General features: G+C 46.0%; 3 protein-coding genes across 5 annotated transcripts; 2 read left to right on the top strand and 1 right to left on the bottom strand.

The window, feature by feature from the left end:
• Positions 1-134: 134 nt before the first annotated feature.
• Positions 135-7402, top strand: C11H1orf56 (chromosome 11 C1orf56 homolog). Its single transcript, XM_005331423.5, has 2 exons — positions 135-1304; positions 2691-7402. Exons 1-2 carry the CDS (start codon positions 297-299, stop codon positions 2709-2711), a joined length of 1029 nt encoding a protein of 342 aa, XP_005331480.2. The 5' UTR covers positions 135-296; the 3' UTR covers positions 2712-7402.
• Cdc42se1 (CDC42 small effector 1) lies at positions 4874-11662 on the bottom strand. Its single transcript, XM_005331190.5, has 5 exons — positions 11087-11662; positions 7738-8057; positions 7123-7233; positions 6008-6095; positions 4874-5527 (listed from the first exon to the last, which is right to left on the bottom strand). The coding sequence occupies exons 2-4, from the start codon at positions 7789-7791 to the stop codon at positions 6021-6023; spliced, it is 240 nt and encodes a 79-aa protein (XP_005331247.1). The 5' UTR covers positions 7792-8057; positions 11087-11662; the 3' UTR covers positions 4874-5527; positions 6008-6020.
• Mllt11 (MLLT11 transcription factor 7 cofactor) lies at positions 10650-18571 on the top strand. Of its 3 annotated transcripts, none has more exons than XM_040287554.2 (2): positions 10650-10874; positions 17091-18571. In XM_040287554.2, exons 1-2 carry the CDS (start codon positions 10860-10862, stop codon positions 17367-17369), a joined length of 294 nt encoding a protein of 97 aa, XP_040143488.1. In that variant the 5' UTR covers positions 10650-10859; the 3' UTR covers positions 17370-18571. The 3 variants fall into 3 exon arrangements, with proteins under 3 accessions (XP_040143488.1, XP_005331244.3, XP_040143489.1); XM_005331187.5 differs by having other exon boundaries at positions 10650-11027; XM_040287555.2 differs by lacking the exon at positions 10650-10874 and adding an exon at positions 11766-11923.
• Positions 18572-19235: the final 664 nt, after the last annotated feature.

Below are 19235 nucleotides of genomic sequence, written 5' to 3'. Positions count from 1 at the left end.
CGCCGAGAAAGTGAACGACTGTTTTCCCAGCCCCTTACATCACAATCCCCCTTTTGGTTCTGGCACAGAGTTCTTGCTGCAGAGGTTCCCTAGGATTTTTAGCTCAGCCCCTGCCCTGGGGCTGCAGGAGGGGAGCCCCTGTGGGAGCGGACTAAGGGGGAGGGGTGTGGCGCGCGCCTCTACCTCTGAGCGCCCCGCCTTGGTTCAAACGACCCGACCCAGCGGGTTGGTGGAGAGAGGAAGAGGGAGAGAAGGTAGCATCCTGCCTCCCTCCCAGTTCCAAGCCACCCAGCCCCATGGTCCCCGCCGCCTGCGTGCTGTTCTGGGCCCTACTGCTGAGTCTGGGGCTCCAGGCGGCGGGGGCCCAGGACCAGACCCCGACCACTACCCCGACAGGGACAGGGACGAAGGGGGTCACCTTAAGCTTCGGGAGCCCAGCCCGCAGCCGAAACACTGGCGGCATCTCCCAGTCCAGTGTTGCCCGTAGGACGAAAATAGTTCTGGAGGATGAGAATGACGCAGTGGCCACCGCAGATCGTCTAGCAGGCCCGGCAGCAGCCGAGCTCCTGGCCACGGTGACAGGCATGAGCAGGTCATCTGAAACCGGCTTTGGTGACGATGATGATGGGTCTTTGGAAGAGGGGGTTGTGATTGATGCCAGAAAGAATAACACCAGCATGGAGGCTCGCACTATAGATCCTTTGTCAATAGGTACCAGCACTGGGAGGGTAACAGCCAACAAACAAGAGAAGGAAATCAGGATGACCACAAGCCTGCCACCCACCGCCGGTTTGCGTTCTACTGGGGAACTGAGCACCGAGGCCGTGAGCCGGTGGTCAACAGCTGGGTCTACCCCCAGCGGGTGGCCGTCAACCTCGCGCACAGCTATGCCACCTCCTGAGGATCTAAGACTAGTGCTGATGCCCTGGGGCCCTTGGCACTGCCACTGCAAGTCAGGCACCATGAGCCGGACCCGGTCCGGGAAGCTGCAGGGCATTTCTGGGCGACTTCGAGTTGGAGCACTGAGACAAATCCGTACAGAACATCGGCCTTGCACCTACCAGAAATGTCCCTGCAATCGGCTTCGGGAAGAGTGCCCCCTGGACTCAGATCTTTGTTCTGACAACAGCTGCACCACTCAGACCACCACCACCACCACCACCACCATGGCCCCCATCCAAACCAGACGTCTAACCCTTCCACCTCCCCCACCTAGCCCAGGTCTCGTTTTTTGGAAAAAAGTCAGAATGGGCTTGGAGGATATTTGGAATAGCCTCTCTTCAGTGTTCACAGAGATGCAACCAGTAAGTGTTTTGTTGATAAGTCAGAATCTTTGTTGGTGGTTCTGAAAAGTCCTGATATCCCCAATCCTGTTGCTAAACCAGCCAGTGTGCTTGTAAGAACTGTTACTTAGACCTGTTTAGTTATTGATTCGTAGCATGCACTTGTTATTCATATTATTGTTGACCCTTGATTCTACATGTTATTTCTTTTGTTTTTGAGGCAGGATCTCTGTATGTTGCCTAGGCTGGTCTCAAACTCCTGGGCTCAAGTGATCCTCCCACCTTAGCCTCCTTAGTAGCTGGGACTACAGGTGTACATCACCACTGTGCCTGGCTTTTTTTTTTTTTCTTGTACAACTGCTGATTGGTTGTTGGCAAGATGTCTTATTGGCCATAAGATGATTATTGACCAACCTAGGTAAAGATTTCTTAATGCACAGTTAACAGACATGGAGGAATTTGTTTTTACCTAATTAATGCAGTTGAACAGTAACAACAGCTAAAATGTGAGGTCTCACTATGTGCATTTGACCCGAGTCTTCACAAACTTGAGCTATTGTCTCCACTTTACAAAGAAACAAATTTACTACTAGTATGTGGCAGAGCCACCATACTGAAACCAGATTTGACACCAGTGCCCATATTCTTAACTACTGTCATCCCAAAGAACTGTCCTTCTTGGATTCTTTTAAGCAATTTAAGAATTCTCAAGGAAAGACAGCCCTCCTTTTCTAAGAGTTACCAAAGGTTCTGATTGACCTAATAAAGTAGTCAAAGTTGCTACTGATGACAGGGAAGTAAAAAAGGCAATAAACAAAGGGTATCCTTGGTAATTTTTCTGGTTTCTGTTGTCTTTCTATATATGTCCTAGAGATTGAAGCCAGGGGCACTTAACCATTGAGCCACATCTCATGAGACAGGGCCTTGCTAAAATGCTTAGGGCCTAAGTTGCTGAGGCTGACCTTGAACTTGTGACCCTCCTGTTTTAGTCTCCTGAGTTGCTGGGATTACAGGCATGCACCACCGTGCCCAGTTGTTCAATACTATTTTGAGAATACAAAAAGAAGCATCAAAAGGGACAGCGGTAATGAGGTTTTGTGGAAGGAGGAAAGCAACTAAAGGATAAAGAGATGTGAGGGCTGGGGTGCTGCTCAGTGATATGAGCATTTGCTTGGCATGTGTGTGGCTCTGGATTCAATCTCCAGCATTGCAAAAAAAAAAAAAAAAAAGATATGTGTCACCATGGTGAACCCCTGTGATCCCAGTTACTATGGAGGCTGAGGCAGGAGGATCACTAGTGTAAGGCCAGCCTGGGCAACACACACAAAAAAAATAATAAATAATAAAGAAAGAATGTAGATGTGGTTGTAATTTCCCCTTTTCTCTATTTTTTTTTTCCTTACTCAGACACACAGAAACCGGAGGTAATGGCCACTTCATCCACAAGAGGAGGTTTCAGCATCTCAACCTCTCCCCTTTCAATCCCCAGCACCCACTAGATATTTTTAGTACAGAAAAACAAAACTGAAAAAAAAAAAAATTGTTTGGTCTTGTGTCTTTTTACAGAAGTACTTGAGGGAAGAGACCATAAATCTCTTCAATCCTAAAACTGAACTTCATTGCCTCTGGCTTGTTCTTCCTCTACACATGTCCCCCAGGATAAAATGTTGATACCTTATCTCCAATATTGTTTTTAAATAAGTACTTTGGAATAAAAAACTCAAGTGCCAAGGAAAGAAATAGGTAGAACAAGGAGTCCAGCCCTTGAAAGATGATGGTGGTTTCTCTTTGACTTCTCAATACTTGGCCCTCTCTTCAGAAAGGCAATGTTGGTACAAAATCCCATCTTAGCCACTCTAGGGGAGTTGTCTACATCTGCCACATCTATCATTTAATCCAAGACACACCTGTAGTGATTACTCTGCAACTATTTTGCTTACATTTTTTATTTGAAAAATGTATTTTAAAAGTCTAACAATTTTTTAATATAAATTATGACTCTCCAACCCATTCCTGTCACTTTATTATTAAAGTGATGGTAGCATACATTTAGAGAAGGAAGGCAGCTCAAGGCAAGAGAGCACCAAAGAGAAGATGTGTCCAAAGAATATATTAGGATGTGTCTAGAGGTCTGGAGTCCGCCAGTCCCCTTCCTACTCTATCCTGTTAACCCTTTAGATCTCTAGACTTCACCCTCAGGCCACTGACTTTGGGGCAAAAAGGTGGGCTATTTTCAGAACAACTAACTTGCCTAGAACAGAGTAAACTGGGAATGTATCTCTATGACCAATCTTAGACCCTGAAAAACTGTAGGAAGTACAATGAAATTTGAAAAAATTAAAACATCAATCACTGTAGGTGGGGCAAACTGTATGGATGGTGAAATCAGCAGAGTAGATACCAGTTTTTACAGGATCACAGAAATGATCCTATGCAAGCACAATCCACTGAGTATCCATGAGTGCTGACCCCTCTACCATAAAATAAGCTTCCTATTACAGAGGTAATACGAGACTCCAGCCTTCTTGTCTTAGAGCAGGCAGGAGCTCAATAGTCTTGTTTGGCCTTCCTAATTACCCTTCAAGGAAAGGGTCAGAACAAAAAAACACCTGAGAAAACAAAGTGCCTAAAGACCCTGCTCCTATATTGCTTTCCCATCTAAAGCCACCTTGAGCAGGTGGGGAATGGGACCTGGTCTTCAGACAAAACTTCCTGAGTCTTGTGTCTGGTTTTAGGACTAGGGCACAGAAATAAAGCTTAGAACTTGGGAACGATAACTAGGGTATATCTGCTGCTTTTATCTCCTCCCTCTCCAATCCCAACATACCCTGTTCCTGTTTCCATACTGCAGGAACCCCTCTTCCACAGAACAAGAATGGAGAAGCATGATACATGTCCATCACAGACATAATCCTATGCAAGCACAATCAATACACCGAGTGAAAAAAAATTATGTGCAGCTCTACTGAGCCTACTTTATAAGGGGTTGTAGTTCATTCAAGGCTCAGACTTAAGATAAACAACCAGATTAGGGAAGGGTGGAAGATGGAAAACCATCCTGACTCCAGAACTGATTCTCAGCTGTAGGTAATTTTGCCACTAGTAGACATCTGGTAATTTCTGGAGACAATAAAATTTTGGGGTTGTCATAACTAGGGTAGGCCAGGAATGCTGCTAAATATAATGCACAGAACAGCTCTCCAAATAAATTACCTAGTTCCAAATGTCAACTGTGTCTTGGTTGAACCTTATTCTAGAGCCTCTCCTGCTCCCATGCTGAGGAAAGACCCTGCACACAGACAACTGCTCTCAGCATTCTCCTATCCTTAATGGACAGGAAGTCCACCTTGAGATATAACTCCTAGTTTTGCTGCATTATGGCTTTCTCTCCAGCCCCTCTCTTCCTCCTCTTACCTGGGCTAGCAGGGAGGCTGGCAGAAGGCAGGCCAGATGCCCCAAGACTTAAATGGAATGCTGTCAACATCTACCTCCTAACCCTTGTTCAATAGGAAACAATAAGGTTCCTAACAGGGATGAAGTTAAGAGCAGAGGTAGGAGTAGCAAGATGGGGATAATTAAAATAACTCGTCTTAAATTAAATTTTTAATAATAAAAAAGGGAGGGGAATGGTGCTGGGAAGCTAGTAATGCTACAGAAACATAGGATTTAGAGCCCTAACTAGGGAAATACCTTGGTATTGGCAGAGATTGAGGGACTATAGCTTAAGGTCTAAAATCTGAAGAGAAAGAATGGACTTGATCAGGCAGTGGTGACCACCCAGCCCCCGCTTGAAATCTACTTTAGTTAAGTCCAGGAGGAAACAGAGGGGCATGAAGGTAGGGAGCTTCTCAGCAAAGCCAGCTTCAGCTTGCATAATCCCACCTACCTACCCCATCTAAGGAGTTCCGGGTCAGGAGTTTAAAAACAAGTGGCACCTAGAACGTCATTCAGGAGAAGGGAACTCATTCCAGATTCCCAGAGAACTCCTAGCTCAGATCTAGAGTACCAGGGCTTCAGCTGAGCTCCTCTGGCCAAACAGTAGTCATGTGGTCAGTCCTGCTGCCTTGACCCCATCTCCAGGAGGGGCTATGGCCAGAGGGAGTAGAGGGAGTCCAGCCCCCATGCCTTTTGAGGCACTATTAGGCAGATAGGCAAAAGAGGGCCCTTGTGTTCTAGGAAGGATCTGGTGGGGACAGCATTTCTTCTGGGCTGGACACAAAGCAGGGGCTTCAAGACGGCAGAACCTAAATTTAAAAACAAACAAAAAGTGTTTTAAAAGAAGGTTTGCCTCAACCAAGTCCTTAGGGAGAAGGCATCACATAGTGTGGTCGACGAACTGCCTCCCTTCATGTTGGCTTTCAATGAAGATGACATACAACGGCTCTCTTACTAATAAGATCCCCTCACAGAAAACTTGCCCATATACATGTGAGGTTCAAATAACTGGTAAAAATATTCCATCATCCCTAGACCAATTTCCCTTATCATGAGAGCAGAAATGCATTATAGACATTATTTAGGATAGAGGGGCTCTTTCCTCTATTTCTGTCTACACAACCCCCTTTCTGCCTTTCTGGAATGATCCTCTATTCTTGAATCTTCCATTCTAATTCTTCCTCCCTCTTCCCCCCAGTTCCCATTCTTGTATCAGGATCAGGTTCTGAAGCAGGGTATCAGGATGTGCAGGCATGTGCCTGAGGTGTTGCATTTCTCTAATCACTCACCATTCCTATGGGGCTATAAGCCCCTAGAATTGCTCCACGGCCTGTCTCGGTTTCCCTTGGATCTCATCTGCTCCTGAACTGCACCTGTCTGTTAAAAACACATGTGAACTGGGTGCAGTGGAACACACCTGTAATCCCAGCTATTCTGGAGGCTGAGGCACGGTGATGGCCAAGTTTGAGGCCAGCCCGGGCAACTTAGCAAGGCCCTAAGCAACTTAGGGAGACCCTGTCTCAAAATAAAAGAGCTGGGGACACAGCTCAGTGGTAGAGCAACCCTGGATTTGATCCCCGGCATGGCCAAAAAAACAAAAGAAGGTGCGAGTGAGACACCTTTCTAAGTGTTCATACCCGACAGTAAGAGGTCTATCCAGTGCTGTTATCTCCTTGACAACATCAATCTGAAAAGGTGAAAATTAACTACCATTCCGAGAAAGGAAGTCTCAATGCCCTCCCTTCATATTGGCCTTCATGAAGATGAAGTAAAATGGCTCTCTTACTAATAAGTTCTGACAAAAAAATTCTCCCATGAGGTTCAACTAATCAGTAAAAAGACTTCATCACTATCTGTAGACCAATTTTTCTTTTTATGAGAGCAGAAATCTATTACAGACATCATTTAGGATAGAGATGCTGGACCGTTTCCATGCCCCAACACTCCCAGCCACAATATAACTTTCTGTGGCACTGATTCAGCAGTTCTTAATCAGGAGAAGGGAGAGCTGTTTTATTTTTTTAAATATTTTTTTAGTTGACAATGGATTTTTTTTTTTTTAATTTATTTATATGCAGTGCTAAGAATTGAACCCAGTGCCTCACACATGCTAGGAAGGCACTCTGCCACTGAGCTATATAACCCCAGGCCAGGGTTATATTTTTTGAAGAAGTCCTCTAATTATTAAGTCATATATCCCCCACCCCAATGAAGAACATGCTAATTATAAAGATGAGGTCACCTAGGCCAAGAGATCTGAAATGCCAGATCTTAGATTTCCACAGCTGGTGACCAGGACTAGAATCCCAGATTCTTGCTTCCCCATTGAGTATATTGTTCCTCAATTAAACTTTCAAAAACAATTAAAATTACAGTCCACAGGCATTTATCATTCCCTCATTACCATGGCAAGTCCATCTCCAGCCCCCATCTCCCCAGAGCCAATGTGAGTCAGGTGAACAAAATTCATTGGTTCCCCAATCATGGTCCGGTCGATTCGTCGTCTTTTCTTTTTCTGCTTAGAGATGATAAGGAGTCACGTGTTAAGTCAGTGAGGAAGGGGAAAGAGTCTTGAAAACGACTAAGGGAGGAGCCAATGACCAGAAGTAGCATTATGACAGGGAAATCACTAGGGAATGAAAGACAAAGGTGAAATAACAAGAGACCACACAGACCAAAGCGGGGAGGGCAGTGGCCTGCAGAGTGAATGTTCAAAAAAAAGGATATGTCAAAGTCATATCCTGGCTGATGAGGAAACAATGGGGAAAAGCTGACAGGTATTCAGCTCAACCTACAACCCCTGCCCAACTGAGAATGGACAGGAACAGGAAGTGATAGCTAGGACATTCATTTCTACCATCACATGGTCCCTTTTATTGTGTGTATACATCTGCCTGGCCTAGAAACTTTCCTGAGAGGCAAGAAGTGTGCTTTTTAGAAGGTAGATCCTAGATGGTATGTCCACTTCACAGCATAAGGTAACTTAAGTTTTTTGGGGTGGGGGTGTTGGGAAACTCACCGGCTGGGGTTTCTCTACCACGCAGCAGCCCAGTTTGTGCCAAAATTCACTCATATTCCCTGATGATTCCAGCTTCACTCCTCTTCTTGAGGCCCCAGAGGGCTCTTGCTCTGGTGCCTTGACCCCCCACTTCTTACTCTCCCCAGGTATAATAACACCCTGGGTTTACTCAGCTGGATGTGTTTAGAGAAGGTAGAATCCCCAGGATCCTTGGTTGAGCAGTGAGGGTCAGTGTTCCAAAGCTGGAGAGTCTAACAGGGCCAGAGAGAAGGGGGGTAGGCATGCAGGTACAAGGTTAGGTCTTCCTGAAATCTGGAACTCTAGATAAGCAAAAAGCAAAAAGAAAAGTTAACAAGAAATCCCCTTCACAGATGCTCGAGAAAACTTCAGATAAGTCCCAATCTTCTCAGTTCTCCCTTATAGGCCCTAATTCTGTTTTTTGTTTGTTTGGTGCTAGGGATTGAATTCAGGGCCTTGTGCATGTAAGGCAAGCACTCTACCAACTGAGCTATATCCCCAGCCCCCTAATTCTGTATTCAAGACTAATGTTTTGCAAAAACATCATTTGACTCTCAGAAAATGGAACAAAAACAAAAGAATACCAAGGGGTTAAGGAGCAATGGTTGTCTGCATCAAGGGAGAAAAAGAGGGCTAAAGGGACTTAGAGTGAAAAGATACGAGAGGACCAAAGAATAGTGACAGAAATGAGCAAAATTTGAGGGTGCTCAATGGTTTAGCTCCTTTCACCCTGGATTTAGGGCAGAAGGGGAGGAGCACTTAAGTGACTCTGAAGAGGAAATCGCGGTTTTTTGTTCTCATAAACAAGGCCTCCACCCTTTGTCCCTTCCTATTTCCTTACCTTGCCCTGAATACCTAGATTTTCTTTAAGAACAAGAGAGGACTAACCACCTAGGTCTTAGGAAACAGTAAGACTCTTCTGTGAAGAATTTCTTACCTCTCTCAGTTCATTGCCCTTGTTCCTTCTCATTTCTCTCAACTGAGATCCAACCCCTCCCAGAAACCACTTAGCAGTTCCTTTATTACCTGACCTTGAGAACCTTTCTGAAGGCTGTGTACACTGTTATATCTGTCTGGTGCTGCCATACTCCTATGTGTACACCTGTTTGCACACTCACAATCTGGCCCTATCTCCAAACACATCTTGTACAGATCATCTCTGCACATGTGCTGAGTACTTCTATCCCATGAGGAATTTTTTTCCAGCCTCCCCACCCTCCTCACAAGTCCTGTCGTGCAGCTCTGTTCTGCCTCACTCTATAGGGCCCAGGCTTCCTTCCCACCTCCCCTCATGCTGTGACCTGTTCTCCCTCACCACCTCCACCCCAAGCTTCAACACAAGGAATTTTCCAGTGGCAAGGGTGTCCAAGGAAGAACTTTCTCCCCTCCTTACTGCCAGCAGGGTAGAGCCCTTCTGGGTTTCCTCTCACTGCATTTCCCTGTCTTAAAATTCAGAAACCTCAAAGGGTCCAACTTACGAATATTAAACATTAATATGAAAAGGAATTGTTTTTCTTTCTAGGCCTGGAATCCTGGTGCTCTGGCACCCTAGATGACCTAAAAATTTAGTTTGTTTTTTAGCAGCCTTATGATGACATCACACAAAGACTGAAGTAAGCCATGGGGAGGGAAGAACCCAAGAGTCTGGGCTTTCTCTCCCTTCCCTTCCCATCCCTGGAAAGGATGTTAATCAGGATGGGACCACAGCAGTCCTGAGAGGGGAGCAGTGGTCAGTGGAGAAGTCAGTCACAGGGCTGATCTCATTGGTGATGATGGCAGGTGGTAAGGGTTGGGGGGAAATGGAGAAAACAATGAAGAATAAGAGGAAACCCCCAACACCACCACACACTCTGACTTAAAGACTGGACTCTTAACATTCCCCACCCAGCTCAAAGCTGAGTGGACAGAGGTGGATGGTGCTGGGAGGGAAGAGAAGAGTGGGGGAGGAGGAGGGAAAGGGAAAGGGGCAGTGGAGGGAACAAGGACCTTTCTGTTTCTTTTTCAGGGATCTGACTAGAGCTGGGGTGGAGGGAAAATGTGTGTGTGGGGGGGACTTGGCATGAAATGACCAATGATGATAAGTGACCAGAAAATTCCATTCCCTAGGGTCTCTGAAAATTGGAGGTGGTGTCAGAGGGTGAAGAAGACAGGACAGGGTGAATGTGGTGGTGGTGGTTTGGGCTAGGGGGAAGGGAACAAAGCTAGAAAAGGAAGTAAGAGCCATTGGCTGTCACTCTCTTTAAAGTAGCCAGAGAATAGTGGGTTGAGGAAAAATGAGGTCTTGAGCTGGTATGCTGAGAAAGAAGAGATGCCTGAATCTACTGCTATTTCAACCCCCAGTGAAAAAGGGAAGGGGTTGGGAAAATAAGAGGGAGGATCAAGGATTACACAGCACAAGACCATATCCCAATAGCCAAGTAGTACTGGTAACTGGGGCCCCAAAGACAAGAGTCCAAAGAGTGAAATATTGAACTGGTAAAGACACCCCCTAAATCACTACCACTGCCATTATGGTCACACTACGACTCAAGAGCCTCAAAGCTGTTGAGAGGCAAGCAAAAGAGGGAAGGGAGAAAGGTGCCAGGGAGGAAGGATGTACAGAGGTAGTTCCCTGGTCCTGTGGTTGCCCCAAACCGGTTTTCCCGGTCCGCGGCCTCCAACCCGAGGCATGACAAGCCTTCACAAGAAGCAGCTGGAGCAACAGAAAGAACTGAGAACCGAGTGGGCAACTCTGGCTCTGAGCCCAGGACGCAGCGGGTCGGTGGGGAGACCCCCCCAGCCTGCAGGGCTGCTGAGGGGCTCTCGGGAGGGGGTGGGCCCACATTTCGGCCGTGTCAGGCGTCTGCCCTCGCACCAGCCCTGCCCTTCCCCAGGAAAGGTCCTGCGGAGGCTCCCGGGAAGCGGAACTAGGCCCTCGGCCTCCCTCGCCCAGCGCGTGAGCTCAAGGACCGCACCTCTGCACGCTCTCCCTCGGCCTCCCAGCCCCGGGCAAGGATGGGCAGCTCCCGGGGTCTTCAGACCCCTCTTCCGAGTCGGCCCCGCTCTCAGATTTAGGCCTTCCCGGCTGTGCTCCGCTTCGTTTCTGCCTGGGACCCGCCACCACCATGGTCGGTGAGACGGTGAGACGCGGAGACGCCCTCCTTCGCGCCTCCCCCAGCAGAGCGGCCCCCTGCCTCCCACCGCCCAGCGCCGGGGCTGCGCACCCACCCAGGTGGACGGGGACGGTTCCCACCGGCCCAGCGTCGCGGCACCCCGACCCTCCCCAGCATCCGGTGCGTCTCCGCGGCCTGGCAGGCTGCTCTGGCGGCCAAGCCCCGCTCCACGGTCTCACCTTCTGTCCTCGGGCCTCTGGGCGCCCAGCCGGAGCTGGAAGGGGCCTCCCGCCCGGTGCCCGCCTTGTGGGCTTCCCGGGCTCGCTCCTCGCGGTGGGGGAGCCGAGGGCGGGCCGGCAGAGGTGGGGCTGGCCGAGGGCGGAAACGGCCGCGACGCGATTACGACACCCGTCGGGCTCCGGGCCGAGCGCACGGCTCCGCGGGGCTGTGGGAGGGGGCTTTCGCAGCCCCGAGGGCCGCCGCTCCCGCAGGTGCACTGGGGCGTGGGGCTCCGGGGTGAGGGCCTGGCACCCAGACAGGGCCCCGGCATCTCGCGCGGCCTCCACGCGCCAGGCATTGCGTGGCAAAGTGCAGCCCAAAGCCCGGACGTGACAGGGTTCCGGGCGGGGGAGAGGCGAGAAGCGCCTCAGCCTTGCGCCCCGTCCCGAGGGGAACCGGGCCAGGTTCATTCACCCAGTGTGCGGGAGGGGCGGGTGACCACGGGAGTCCTTCGGCTGAGAACGGGGCTCCTCCACGGCACCGCGGTCCCGAATCTTTATTCAGTGAACTAGAGAACGGCAGACCGCTCATTCTCGGCAGCCAGGCGGCCGAGGGGCCGGAAAGTCCGCGAGTAGGGGTGGGAGCGCCACGGGCCGTGCGGAGGGCGGGGAGTCCTCTCGCGCTCCCTAGGGGGCGCTGCGTTGCGGGGGAGGCTGGGCGGGCGCGCTCGTCCCCGCGGCGCCAGCGGGAGCGAGCGGACCGAGCCGTGCGCACCGCCGCAGCTCCAGCGCCGTCCGCAGCAGACCCGGAGGCCCGCCGCCCTTCTCTGGAACGCGCTGGTGGTTCCCTGGTAACAGGTAAGCGCGTCCGAGGGAGACGGCCTGGAAGCCCGGGCGGGAGGGCGGCTTCCTGCGGTAGAGGAGCTCGAGGTGGGGACCCTCGGAGAAGGGGCGCAGTGAACAATGGGCGTTATCCGCTGCGCGCTCTCCTCACCGATGCCCACTCCTCAGGTGCCCAGGCGAGCCTCCAAACAGTCCGCGTGTGACCGTCCCTCAGCACTTAACCGCATTTCAAGTCTCCATTGCCCGTGACTTACGAGCCTGTGCATTTCATGCCTTCGGTCTGATTATTTCTGTCTTCTCTTCGAGCCGATTTTCCCACCGGTTACTTGGTGCATCTTTAGTACCACCCTGTCTGCTCCCCCCATTTCTGAATTCTATAGTGTCCTACTTGTCTCTGCAGAAAGGGCTTTGTGGGGTGGGATATGGGGTTTTTTTTAAGGGTATTCCCGACCTTTTAACAGAACTCTCCTCCCCACCTCAAATCTTTGCTCCTAAGAAACAGCTTTAGGTAGGAAAGGTGGAGCTCTCTGCTGGAGAACAGCCTGATCCCATATTGAAATCCAGATCCACAGGAGCTACTGATGGATGCAGATTTTTATTTGCAGTTCAGTAGAATAACTGGGGGCAGGTCATGGCTAATCAGAAAAGCCAAGCTCAGAGTGAGGTACACACGAGATGCCACAGATCTTCCATGCGCCTCCACCGACATCCATCCTCTCCCCAGCTTCCCATGGTGGCAGCATGACACAGCAAGGCTGGGTTGAGTAGGCCTTGGATGCCTAGAGAGGGTCTGGACAAAGGGTATTTGGGTGTGTCTGTGTGGCTAAGAAAAACTGTCTTTTTAATCTGTACATTTATTAGTCATGTTATCTCAAACTAGTGATATTTACAAAATTACCTTTGCCTTAATTATCTGCAGAATTTAAAATGAAGGATAGTGGGAAGCATTTAATGAGCATATATCATGGTACAGATAAGTGTCCAAACCTTTTGAAATAAGTAAATAATAGATATGACATGGGTGGAGAGCATTTGGGGAAGGAAAAAAGAAGCTAGCTGAAAAGGAATCCTTCACAAAATCTGAAGGACTTGGGAATTAAATCTGTACTCTATTATATCTCTACAGGGGCTGAGGCTGTGGCTGCGCATTAGCACACTTGCCTATCATGTGTGAGGCACTGGGTTCATTCTCAACCCCACATACAAATAAATAAAGGTCTATCAACACTAAATATAAATAATTTTTTTTAAATATCACTACAAATGTCTTTACATTAGTAAACATTGACATTTTAGCTTCAATCTTCTGCTAATCTTCAATCTTATGTTCTTGATTTTAATTCCACATAAATTTATATGTTTGCCTTTCTGGAATGCATTTAGTATTCTCTGGACATATCTTTGGTCAAAGGCATAACTAAAGATTTTAGGTCTTTTGAGTTAATATTTCACAAAGTTTCCTTCAGCTTTTTAAATTATAAAATAGTACCACCAACCACTCAGAGACTGTTAGGGCAGTTTTTACATAGACTATAGTTGTTAGAAAAGAAGACTGTCAAAGAGCTTTTTCCTTTTTCTCAGATTCTAACTTACTCTCTACTGCCTTTTACATTTTCACTATTCCAGATTAGAATCACAGGAATAATCAGTACCCATCCCACAGAAAATTTGTTCTTCAAGAACTAAATTTGTGTAAATTTTGAGAATATGAGTACAGGGTTATATAAAACTGTAGGCAACTATCTATGAATAACACAAAAGGGATCAGAGTGGTTATTATGAGATTTGAGTTCTACATAAACTGGGAGGTTTCACAAGTCACTAATTTTTAAAATGTCATTTTTAATTTTAAATTTTTATTTTTTTCCTTGTGATTATTTCCTTATTTACTTTGGTACGGGTGGGGGTGAATGCAGGAGTGCTCTACCACTGAGCTATATACAGACCTTTTTATTTGAGATAGTCTTGCAAAATTGCTCAAGCTGGCTTTGAACTTGCAGTCCTCCTGCCTTAGCCTCTGGAGTCATTGGGATTATAGGTGTATCACCACACTTGGCATTTTTTTTTTTTTTTTGTACTGGTGATTGAACCCAGGGGTGCTTTACCATCCCTAACCCCCCCCCCCCCGCCTTTTGTAAATATTTTTCTTAGTCGTAGATGGACACAATATCTTTATTCACTTACTTATCTTATGTGGGGCTGCGGATCGAACCCAGTGCCTCATGCATGCGAGGCAAGTGCTCAACCACTGACTGAGCTAGAACCCTAGCCCCCCAGCCCTTTTTATTTTGAGACAAGAGTCTCACTAAGTTGCTTAGGGCCTTACTGAGTTGCTGAGGCTGGCTTCAAACTTGTAGTCCTCCTGCCTCAGCCTCCTGAGTTGCTGGGATTAAAGGCATGCACAACTGTGCCTTGTTGATTTTATTTTTTAAAGAACCTATTATGTGTTCATCTTTATACTAAGGTTACTCTGCAGGAAACATAACAAAGGAGGGAATATAAAAGAAACCAGCTAGATAAGGAAAAGCCTGATAGTATAGTAAATAATCCCAATAGGCAAGAGTCAGTAACACTATTGACTCCTAAGGTTTGCTTCTTTGGATCTTAATTCCACATCTAAGCCAAAACTAGTTAAGGGTTAGAACCTATTTTTTTTTTTCGAGCTCTCTTTCTGCATACATGGCTCTGCAAATTACTGTGGAGATGATCAGAGCTGCATATCATAGAATGATGATCTCACCTTTCCAACACACTCCCCCGCCATGCTACAGTCCCTGCAACACCCTCCTTATAAGCAGCTTCTCTGCTGAGTAATGTTCATGTTGCCCCACATGCTCGTATCACCATGTTCTAGATTAAGGCTTTCTTTTTCTGCTTTAGTAGAGTCATTTCACATTATGTGGAAGAATTTTGGAAACTACTTGAGGACACTAAGAGACACAGGCCTGATGAAAACCAATGAGGTGTGCTGGAGAAAGGTCTTTTGAAACTTAAGAGTTATATTTTTGGAAGCTGTGGAATGTTCTTTCTGTTCCTTTGGGAACAATTCAAGTAAAGCTTCTTGCCACTTTTCTTGGCTAGTAAGTAGCAGGGTGGAGGCTCCAGGGAGCTACAATAGTCATTAACTTCAGGTGGGGCTGATGAACAGAAAAGGTGAAAGAACTTACTCATTAAAGTAGGGCAAAGACCTTATGCTTCCAATCTAAACTTCCTTACTTTGAATTGCCAACCCATTTGTATATTCTAGCATCTGGATATTGTTCTAAAGAGGGGAAGGCTAGAGATAAACAGATTAACTTATTGGTAGACTAATAGATGAGAATAGTAAAGTTTTCATCATATTAATAAATCAGCAGCCTTAAATATTTTTGTGTATAAAGCCTAGCATCTGTGGTACCCAGAAAGTAGACTGGGTAGCTTCCCTTAAGGAAACTTCCAGTCTATTGAAGGAAATAATACCTTTTTCCTATATATAAAACGTAAACGATCTGTAATCCCAAAATGATGGGAGTCAGGTAAACCTGTCAGGTGTCAGGGAGTTGCTGGAGGAAACAGGGTAAGTGTAAGGAAGTCATCTTGAAAGAAATGATCTTATAGTATGGTTTAGGAGGAAAACAGAAAGCAGAATAGGCTTTTCAGAAGTAAAATGACCTTTAAATTTAAAGTCAGAATTTTTACGGTTATACATAGTAGTTCATCCTCCCGACAAACTCATATATGCATGGAAATAAATTTCAGTTCATGATTACCCCCTTAAATGGAGTCTTGAAACCTAAGAAACATTTTAGCTGGGCATGGTGGCACACATCTGTAATCCCAATAGCTCTGTAATCCCAATATCTCGGGAGGCTAAGGCAGGAAGATTGTGAGTTCAAAGCCAGTCTCAGCAATTTAGCAAGGCCCTAAGCAACTCAGCAAGTCCCTGTCTCTAAATGAAATATATATATATTTTTAAGGGATGGGGATGCGGCTCAGTGGTAGATGCCCAGGATTCAATCCCCAGTACCAAAAATTATCAATATCTATATAGAGATATAATAGAAAGTTGAAGGAATTAAGCAAGACAGGAATGAACAAAACTACCAGAGGCTATACTGCTAGGAAGAGTGGGGCCAAGGGCTGGGGATGTGGCTCAAGCAGTAGCCTGCTCGCCTGGCATGCGTGTGGCCTGGGTTTGATCCTCAGCACCACATACAAAGATGTTGTGTCCGCTGAAAACTAAAAAATAAATATTAAAAAAAATTCTCTATCTATCCCTCTCTCTCACTCTCTCTTTAAAAAAAAAAGAGTGGGGGGCTGGGGATGTGGCTCAAGCGGTGGCGCGCTCGCCTGGCATGCGTGCGGCCCGGGTTCGATCCTCAGCACCACATGCCAACAAAGATGTTGTGTCCGCCAAGAACTGAAAAATAAATGTTAAAAATTCTCACTCTCTCTCTCCTCTCTCACTTTCTCTTTAAAAAAAAAAAAAAAGAGTGGGGCCAAATTTTGGAAGGTCTCAAAAATCAGATCCAAGATCCACTTGATGCAGTAGGTAACCATTTGAAGGTGAGAAGTTAGGAAATGGCAGAAAATTATAATAAAGGGAGAGTTCCAGAAGCTTATGCTAGGGAACTTGGATTATTTACAGAGGCAAACAAGGATACGGAGCTTCTTTTTTGGTGAGGGGAGGGGAGATTGAACTCAGGTATGCTCTGCCACTGAGCTACACCCCCTCCCCCCAGTACTTTTTTTTGTGGGGGAGGTGGGTACTAGGGATTGTACTTAGGGTCACTCAACCACTGGGCCACATCCCCAGCCCTATTTTGTATTTTATTTAGAGACAGGGTCTCACTGAGTTGTTTAGTCCCTCACCATTGCTGAGGCTGGCTTTGAAATTGGGATCCTTCTGAGTTGCTGGAATTACAGGCATGGGCCACCATGGCCCACCTTTTTTTGGGGGGCGGGTAATAGAGATTGAACCCAGAGGCACTTAACCACTGAGCCACACCCCAGCCCTTTTTATGTTTTGAGACAGTCTGTTAGGTTGGTTTGAATTCATGATCCTCCTGCCTTAGCCTTCCAAGCCTCTGGAATTACAGGTGTGGGCCACCACGCCCAGCTGAGATATGGGGTTTCTAAGCAAGAGCCAGGAGCCAAAAAGAGGTTGCTTTAGCATAAAGAATGACAAGTGGTTTCTTTCCAGGAAACTATGAGGGACCCTGTGAGTAGCCAGTACAGCTCCTTTCTTTTCTGGAGGATGCCCATACCAGAACTGGATCTTTCGGAGCTGGAAGGCCTGGGTCTGTCAGATACACCCACCTACAAGATCAAGGACAGCAGCGTTGGCAAAATGATCGGGCAAGCAACAGGAGCAGAGCAAGAGAAAAACCCAGAAGGCGATACCCTCCTAGAGTACAGCACCTTCAACTTCTGGAGAGCTCCCATTGCCAGCATCCACTCCTTCGAACTGGACTTGCTCTAAGGCCAAGACTTCGGTCTCCCACCACCTTGCCCTTATTATCTTCTCTTTCAAGCCCCTTTCTTCTCATTCCTTTCCCAAATTAATCTTGTTCTCTTCCTTCTATTGTGTTGGTGGTGCTGATGAATCTGCCAGTTGTTTTATTTATTTATATATTTATTTATTTATTCGTTCATTCATTCGTCTATCTATCTACTCCATTTCTCTCAAAAGCCCTCAAACCAAAGTAAAGGGTTAAAGCAATGGAGTATTGGATAACAGAAACCCCACCCCCACCCCCTGGATTATTAACCCCAGAAAACAGGCTTTGTGGAGACATCAGGGAGTAGTAGAGTAGTGCAAAATGGAATATGGTTTTGATCCCATTTTTAATCGGCTTCAAAGATTGCTCAAACCATATGTTAAGACCTTGGGTTTGATCCCTAGCACCACAAAAAAGAAGATTGCTCAAACCTTTGTAGTTTCCTGTAGTTACCAGTAAATTTAAGTATTTTTTCCAGGGTTAATGAAAACCTTCTAATTTTTAAGATGATTTGTCACAACAGAATGATTTCCAAAACGTTAAGGTGATGATCTTTTTTTAATCCTATTCCTTCTTATAATACATTCTTTTCCCCAGAAAAATTAGGGGTAAAGTTATAAAATGAGGAAATGATATATTATGAAAATATGGAAAAGCACTCAAGACTTTTCAGAAATAGTTGAAGCTCTTTCCTTCCAAAAAGCATTCTTTGTTTTCTGCAGTACTGGGGATCCAACCCACTGAACTACATCCTAGCCCATTTTATTTATTTTTTTTTTTGAGACAGGGTCTAAGTTGCCCATGCTGGTCTTGAATTTGTTATCCTTTTGTCAGCCTCCATAGTCCAAAAGGACGTTCTTCAGCTTACAACTTTGGTTTTAATTTTGGATTGATAATTCTAGCTGAAAAAAATCAGATTTCAAATCTTAAGAAACCTTGCTATTAGGATAATTTGTAAGGTTCTGATTCGGTCTTCTAAAGAAAACCACAAGGTTTAGTCCCATTCCTCATTTGCAACGTATGGTCTACTAATCAGTGGGCCTCAGGCACAGTTTTAAAGCTACATTAAGACCCCAAATGAGCAATTACATTCTGCCCCTACACCTTGTTCCCACTCCTTCCAAAAATATTGCTGATCTGTGCTGCCATTTACTCACTTATTTAATAAAGACATTCAATCCCAGGATTGTATTACAGTTTTCTCTCTTTATTAAGCAAGCAGTACAGATCACTGAAGTTAGCCATGCTTTCAATTTCACATTCAGCATATATACATTTTATCACATTCAACTTTGTGGAAAAATGATTTGAATAGCATGTTCATTAAATGGTGAACTTTAGATAAAAAGGGTGAAATCAACTTCACCTACAACCAATCACTCTTCTGCTTCCCCAAGGACCACTAACATATTTCAGGTAAAATTTTAAGTGACTAAGAAACTGACACTCAAATATGTTATCTGCGTATTTGCAACTCACCTCATTCTAAAAAAAAAAAAAAAAACTATGAAACAAATAGTTTTTGTGTTGAAACTACAACACTGAGCTAGACAAAAAATATATATATAGTATTAAAAGGCCATAAATAATTTAAAGACAACATCGATATGACTTAGATGAAGGGAAGATTGCCACCATCAACAACCAAGACTAAAGTCTAATAAAGAATGGGGCCAGAAAGGTCAAATGACGTGTCCTTTCTATTGTAATTTATTTTTTGAGATCTTTTTGGAACTAAGGATTGAACCCAGAGAGGCTTTACCTCGGAGCCACGACAACCCCCGCCCTTTTTTTTTTTTTTCCCGAGACAAGGTCTCATGAAGTTGCAGAGGCTGGCTTTTAACTTA

The sequence above is a fragment of the Ictidomys tridecemlineatus genome, chromosome 11, assembly GCF_052094955.1.
Source record: "Ictidomys tridecemlineatus isolate mIctTri1 chromosome 11, mIctTri1.hap1, whole genome shotgun sequence".
Taxonomy (NCBI): Eukaryota; Metazoa; Chordata; class Mammalia; order Rodentia; family Sciuridae; genus Ictidomys; species Ictidomys tridecemlineatus.
Note: the sequence above shows the minus strand (reverse complement) of the source record. Positions and strands in the feature narration are given on the sequence as shown.